The 7759-nt window shown below is 41.4% G+C and overlaps 1 protein-coding gene across 5 annotated transcripts in view; it reads right to left on the bottom strand.

The window, feature by feature from the left end:
• The window catches only part of LOC143901149 (uncharacterized), a 97370-nt gene extending 89751 nt beyond the window's left edge, over positions 1–7619 (bottom strand). For all 5 annotated transcript variants that reach the window (XR_013258002.1, XR_013258001.1, XR_013258003.1 and 2 more), the window contains exons 1-3: positions 5358–7619; positions 4609–4777; positions 3389–3603 (exon numbers count right to left, since the gene is read on the bottom strand). Coding sequence is in view for 2 of the 5 variants with exons in the window: in XM_077413181.1 (XP_077269307.1) it covers positions 3389–3603; positions 4609–4777; positions 5358–5369 (396 nt within the window). In the remaining 3 variants the exon portion in view is untranslated. The remainder of the gene's footprint in view (positions 1–3388; positions 3604–4608; positions 4778–5357) is intronic.
• Between the last annotated feature and the right edge of the window lie 140 nt (positions 7620–7759).

The raw sequence follows: 7759 nt of genomic DNA, 5'->3' as shown, positions 1-7759 counted from the left end.
GCATATCTTAATTACAATATTCCCACGGGTGGAACACGGGGACCCTCGCCGGCGCTTCGCCGACCACCGTCTCACCCTCGCTCTCTTGCCTCGTACATCCTCTCCCCCCCCCTCCCCAACGCCCCTTAGACTTACCCAGGCAGCTTGTAGGAATTTAATTAATTTGCCAGTGGCGAGCAGGCTTGCTCCTTGTCGCCACTCTGAAATATTGTATCCTTCCCACCCTTTATAAAATCCGAGCCAGCCGCCGGCGTCGCCTGCTTTGCCCTCCGGCGCTCGCAATCCGCGCGCGATTACCGCGCTCGGTCGCCCCCCTCCCCCCTTATCTGCTCGCTCGTGTTTCCCCTTTTCTTTATTCTCTTAATGGATACGCGCCCTCGTGCCGAGTTATAGATCAGGTACGTTTGCGGCTTTATTAGTTACGGCCGGAAGTGCCGAGAGACGCGGAGAGACGGTTGAGCAAAGCTGAAACTTTCGTTGTCTGTGTATACCGTTCGCCGGCCTCTCGGCACGAATAATAAGCGTAAGTTCGCGCGCGCTAGAGAGAGAGCGAGAGAGAGAGAGAGAGAGAGAGAGAGAGAGAGAGAGTTCTCTCCGAGATTTCGCGGAAAACGAAATACTTGAGAAACTCGGAACTTTCTTCCCCGGAAGACTCCGCGGGAATATGCCACACGGTCGACAAAGCGGAAACACCCTCGGCGGCCGGGTGCTGCTGGCGGACACACGGCGAAAATCTTCCGAAGCGGCGCGGCGCGAAGAAACGCGCCGTTATCTAAACATTTATTTCGCAAGTACCATTATGGTATATTAATTTGATACTTTATTCAAAATATTAAAAGATTTATTTAAATTTTCAAGGAAAAAGTCGGTCTCGACTTAAGCAATGATTCTCATGGCACAAATGTCTTCTTCGTTACGTTTACAGCAGGTTACAACAGCGTCGTTTGAATGTTTTCCGTTTACAACTTCCCGGATTCTCTCCGCCGTGGGTGGAGTACATATATGTTTCCAGATGTTTGGGGTTCCTCCGAAGTTTCAGGTTTCGCCGAGTACCGGATTTACCACAACTTCCCGATTCCCGGCAAGTTGTAGGTCTCGCAACTCCTCCTCGATGGGCGATAATCACACGACGTTAAGAACTGTTGCGTCGCGGGGGATGAAATTTCATCATTCCGAATCTCGCGATATTACCCTATACCGAGCCGCGCGAGCACGTATTCTCAAGCAATTCTTATAAATTGACGTAATAAAATAATCGCGTCGCGTAAAAGAGTCACGGTCGGTCTCGCTCCGCGTGTACTTGGCGCGAGACGCACTACCGTGTCTCTTGATATCCACATTTAATTGCGATACATTAATTAACGGGATGAAATACGATGAAATTGAAAGATCTCGTACTTTAGAGTTATAAACGTCTCCCTCCCCCCTCAATAGGCGTCTAAGGGAATTAATTTCGAACCGAAGACGAGACGTCGCGATATATATAAAGACCGGTAGACTAATCGATACTGCTTGTTAGTTCTGCTTCTACATCAGTAGGGTACATATTTACTTGTGTATGACTTCGTGCTTGATGCACCCTTCGTATCGCGGTATGGTATTGCGTTATACTATACGCCTAAATTACCATGTACATGTTTAAGCTTCGTCGGATAGCATTGCGCGATATTGGAAATTACATTGACGAGATTCACGCTGATAGAATATAAACACAAGTTCTATCACCTTCAATAGAATATATTACATACGGCGTTACATTTTCGTGGAACACGATTCCGCGAACTCCTGAGGAGCTCGGCTGCGCGAAACTGACAGGAAAGACGGGACGCATCTTCAGCCCTTTAAACATCCACATAATACTTTTTAAAACTTCTCCGTTAAATTTTATTTAAGATAAAAAAATAAACGCGTGAAGATAACAACTCGATGAAGAAGAAAATTCGTTTGATTAAGATTATCTTGGCGACGTTAAACGCGAGAAGTTATATATGTCCAAAGACTACTGGATCTTGGTGAAGCTATCGAGGATTTTCGCTGAATAATTTATCATCGTTGCGCCGATCTCAGATTGCGGCAGGGAGATTAGGCCAAACGTTTAGTCGTTAGAGTGGCCCGGCGTGTTACGACGGCTGGTCGAGGAGAAAAAAAAAATCGTTTAACTAGGTGAAATGTGTGCGGAACGTGGCAGACGGAACTGGGCTTAGGAGGATGGCAGACATCGGAGGGCGCAGACCGACGACGAAAGATGGATGGCGGCGGAAAAAAGCAACTAAGCAGCGCGTCTGCCGTTGAAAAGCTGAGAATCTTGATTCGGCTGAGCGCGAATGCCCCGGGCGCGCATGTAAAAAGCCCCCACGGAACGCCCGGAAATCCTTTGGTCGCGCCATTAACGGTGATTTCTCCTAAGCCCCCTCTTCCCGCCGGATTCCCTTCCCTCTTCCCCGTATTCTCTCGTCGATGTCAACTCCATTTCGACTCATCAAGCCGTCGTTCATCGATCACTCGAGACGCGGCTCTTCTCGCGACGTTTGCGCGTCCAAGTTCCACACTTTTACGTCGCATTGTTAGCGGTAAATTCGATTGTTCTATTTTGCGCTTTAATTCCGAGCAGGTCATCAATGAAAACCGAAGACGGTCGCTTTACCTCTACTGAAGAACTATATTTTGAGACGCTCAAGTGCAAGTATCTCGCGTTCCAGCATAAATAAACGATATTTTCTCTGTATACGTATAATCTACATTTTTCAGATATATCTTCTTGTATATTTCATAAACGATTATGCGACGCGAAATGCGTGAAGAGATCGTGATGCGTAGGAGGACGAACGGGGATTATTTCCGGCCGTGTCTCGCGAAAGAAAGCCGAGTAACGTCAATCGAGGCAGAACCACCGCTGCTTGGTTAGTGAATTTTCACGACACTGCCGCTGCCATAACCGTTCGCGACGACGGTCTGCGCGCCATAGAGGGATCCCGATCTGACTCCCAGGCCCAGTCCAAGACCAACCAGTCCCGAATTCGCGGCGACGACGTTCTTCGCGGCCAGCGTGGATCCGGAGATGAACGGCTGCCTCAGCAGGGGCGCACCCACGACAATCGCCTGCATGATAAATGTGCGTGAATTTTCAGGGACGTGGAGGAGCATTTTGCAGCGACTCCCTCTCTCCTTTTTTTCTCTTTCTCTCTCGAGCGCTTGATTTAGCGTACAGAATCTCCCGTCGGTATCGCATTTTCTTTGACAATTTTCGGTGAGAAGGAGAGCCCTCCAAATCTCTCCTCAAATCGAGCAAAGAATCCCACGATAGATCTCTCTTTCTGTCTTTCTATCACGCGCGGAGACTAATGGACCGAAGGGAAAAAGCGCTCAAAAAGTAACTCAATTTACCAACCTGCGGGCGGACCGCAACCGGTGCTGGTGCAGCTGCAGCGAGAGGTGCGGCGGTTCTAACCGTGATGCCGGGGTCCCGCTGCACGACCGCGTTAAAACCGTTGATAGGATCGGCCACGTAGGAGACGGCGCGCCGGGAACCGTCGGGCTCGATTAAGCTGTAACTTCCGTGAACTACGTCGCCGTTGCGAGTCTCTTCCTGCGCCTTGTTGTCGCCTTGAAAAGTATAACAGAGAGTAAGTACGCGCGTTTATAATACCTCGAGAGCGAAGTTCCGCGCTACGCGCTCACGGAAAAGCGCGTATTGTCCCGACCAATGTTTTAATTTAAGTTCCCCGGCAAAGTTCCTCCAATTCTAATTCGATGAAGGAAACCCGATGAACGGATACAACAAATAGCTGAATTAAGAGATATCGACAGGAATTCACTCTTGCGAATTTGGAACGTTTGAAAACGTCGTTTTGGATTAACTTCTCTCTTAATTACGAAGTCTTAAACCCGGACACTTTCTCGTCGAAATAAGATTCGATTATACGCTGCTATTGTTTGCGACTTTTAAATTCAAGCAATTTTCATTCAATGTCACAATTATTAATTTTTAATCACTTTTAATAAATAAAGTATTTGTGAATGTCAATATCTTTTAACTAGCTACATTGTCTTAAGTTAAATAACATTTTTTTATTTTTAACTACCACCATGTGTGTCAAAATTTATTTTAACTCTATTGGTTTAGTAATTAAGTTAAATCAACGACGTTTTTAAAATAACTCAAATGGAGTATAATTTGACACTACTGAATTTAACAGTGTATACTCTTATTTTAGATAAACAATCTGACAATTACACAGTTTGAGTCATCTAACAATTACAGTTAAAAATGGTTCATAATATTCCCAAATTATATTTTTTAATTAAGAAATATAAGTAAAAAATGAGCTTTCTGTGCTCCTGTCTATATCAAACGCTCTATCATACGACTCTTGTTCTTATTCTTATATTTTTCCTTATTCTTAGATTAAGTTGTATTTTGTTTTCACTCTTGCTCAGATATTTTATTGTATCGTCAAACAAAAACGCGCGTGTATGGCGTGTAAATTGTACGTGGAGTGTTCGCAGTGTATTGAGTTGACTGAGTTGAGTTCCATGGGTTTGCTAAGCCCAGATGATTGCGCGGATCAGTCATCCCTGCGGGATACGAATTATATTGCAGGGACGCACCAGTGAGACCATCTGCCACGCTATATCCGAAGCTATACCGAGGAGAATCGTAGTTTTCGGCTCTGATAATCGTTGCTGCTGGCTGTTGCGCGACGGCTACTGCAGTTGCACCCGGACCAACGATCCCGGCACGGACGACAGCCAATAAGGCGGCAAAATAGCCGATAATCTGCGCATCAGAAACGAAACGTTAAATATATATCATCGACTTGATAATTAAAGATGACTTTGTCTCTGATTAATTTAAAGGACGATTAATTCAACTAGAATTGTTCATAGTAAAATTTGAAGTATAATTCGTCGTCTCTGACCTTCAGTTCAGTCTTTTTTTTCCATATGTTAGATGACAAAATATATTAATCATTCTATCGTTAATTAATAAGCTAATTGCATCTTTCCGATCGAAGTCACTCATCTGACTGAATAAATATTCAGGCACTGTAAAAAATGCAACAATACAATGTAAAAAGATTTCATACTGATTAATATTATCAAATATTTTAGAAGTATTTTTGCAAAGGTAAAAATCGCGAAAGTTAATAATTTTTTTACTGGTTTCTTATTAGCTTCTTATTATTATAGCTTCTTAACTTACCACAAGGTTAGGTTAGGTTTCAAATTATTATTACCGGCTTATAAGAATTGTCGCATAAACGTGCTGGCGAACAGTACAAAGTACAAGTGCAGCTTTTCAAGCGAATAATAATTAAGCGAAACAACGATAAATAACAAGATGTGTAGAGTATTACTTTGCAATACATGACGATCCAGCGGTATCTCGGTACTCGTTAAACGACAAACAACTGCAGATGCGGACTGCATATGCTTCGTCGGCTTCGAGACGGTAGATTTTATACCGAACGAGTCCGGCCGTCCCCGGCCTGCGGATGCTCGATGCTCCTGCTCCTACGTCTGTATATCCTGCACCCCACTTTCATCGGGGTCACTGCGTACATTACTATGCGGATTATAGATAATATGCATCGTATATACCAAAAATACCAACGTGGACTGCGATCTTTGCGATATTATACCGATGAAAATTCCAAAGGCGTCGTATGAACTGGATAGTACAAATTTACAAATATCTGATAAAAAAAGAAAGCTTTTTTACTAAATTCAAAATTCTCTCGAGGGAGGAGAACCAATATTTCCTCGGCAAAATTAAAACCGCATATGGAATTTCTGTCAGACGGGTTGAATTTTTATGTTACATATATTTGTCTTTGATATGCAATGTCGACATCATTTTTATACGTTCTATAGAAATAATTAATTTTCCTGCTATATAACGGCGGGGAATACCGGAAGGTAGCAGAAAGAAGAGAGAACGGTTAAAAACTCATGTATATCTTAGACTGATAAGAAATATAACGAAGAAAGTTATTTGCATTTTAATTTTCGAGAAATTGTAACTCTAACTTTTTAACTTTTGTTGTTTCGGAAAAATAATTAAAATTGTTATTTACACGAAGAATTAATTAGAACTCAAAACTTTTGAAATACATATCAATCCCTGACGTTCAAAATTGAAAATTCAATTTCGCAGGTGATGAGAAACTTTTTGATTACGACTGCCGAATTAATTCTACTTGCATCCATTTTTTGTAAAGTAATTTTATATAAAAGCATTATTCTGATCCTTCGTAAATACATGTATGTACGTATAAACAACTATTTCATGATCAGCCCATTTCAATACAAAGCGATAAAAAAACGACCATATCATTCCGTATGTAAACTAATAATTGATTGCGACATTTAAGTAATAAAATCTCGTCTTTGTAAGTCGAGGATTATCGGGCGGATAAACGGATTTTTTATTAAATATAACTTCATATATAGGTCAAGTAAGTCCAGTAGTAACTTGAGGATTCATTCGAGAAATCACATGCTGAGGTCGGTAACTCTATCTACATTAATCCACGATGCTTGTAGCCATATATATATTGGATATTGAATGTCTGAGCTCTCTCTTCTCGATCTATAACAAGAAATATTTAGATCGCGTATCTCAAGATGCGCGTATGCCAGATGCAGCAAGAGAAACAGGCCACATATATGCTTTAAAAAATGCACTAACATCGTGGTAAAAACAAAGCATCTGGAATTATAAAAAATAATTATTACATTTTTAGGCAAAGCATCAGAGAAACGTGAACATTGATATTCTTAGAATTCTTAGTCTTATTTCTAGGTATATTTTAATTGAGAAGTTGATAAAAGAAAAGTTAATAGACTTGAAAATTGATGAAGTTTATTTTAGAACGCTTAGCTGTGGCAATCAGCAAAGAGACGACACCGTGATTGTAAGAATTCTTAGAACTTTGAATCCAAGGGTTCGTGAATCACGGAAATTTGAACTCTTCAAAATCGACAATGCGTAAGGAGAATATAGGTAGTCAGACAGGACCATTCTATAAGCGTTGCAATTTTAAAAACTTCAAATTTATTATAAATTTCTTTCACCGTGTCTACACTTCATAGCAGTTCGTGCCATGATCTCTCCAAAAATATATAGGTATTTTACGTTCATCATTATATCAAGTTTCGCACGTTTTTCGTATCAACAGTATGACGTATTTAATTTTTTTACCTGTTTTTTACGTTCTACAGATTAGAATTGATCTAATTATTTCCTACATTCGATCATTGATGCCAAGGTGATGACTCCGTCATAATTTAAAAGATTTCGTGCTAAAATAGAGTGCAATGTTTACCAGAGCTGTGCATCCGAGGAATGCGAGATATCAAAGTTAAAGACAGTAGCTGAAATCACTATGCGAGCGATTCATTTTTTTTAGTTGTATTATGTTAACTTTTTGAAAACAAAGCAGCTTCTATAGTTAGATAATACACTTACTTTGTGTAATATCATAAAGTTCCAATATCTAGCATCTGTAACGATGTGCAATTATTATTACTGTAAAAACGCTTGCCGATATTGCTATGCCATACATTACCTCCTACGAAAAACATCGAGTACAGCGACAGTGATTAGAAAAATCGGAGAAGGAAGGGTATGGAGAGGACACACGACACAGAGTTGTATGGTAGAGAAACACCATATTCTGATACTTTACACATCCTTTTTGTCAGTGATTCTCTCCTGCACATACCACACCGGCATCCATATATTATTCGTATCTCG

The sequence above is a fragment of the Temnothorax americanus genome, unplaced genomic scaffold (genome assembly GCF_048541705.1).
Source record: "Temnothorax americanus isolate GAGA-0224 unplaced genomic scaffold, ASM4854170v1 Scaffold32, whole genome shotgun sequence".
Lineage (NCBI taxonomy): Eukaryota > Metazoa > Arthropoda > Insecta > Hymenoptera > Formicidae > Temnothorax > Temnothorax americanus.
Note: the sequence above shows the minus strand (reverse complement) of the source record. Positions and strands in the feature narration are given on the sequence as shown.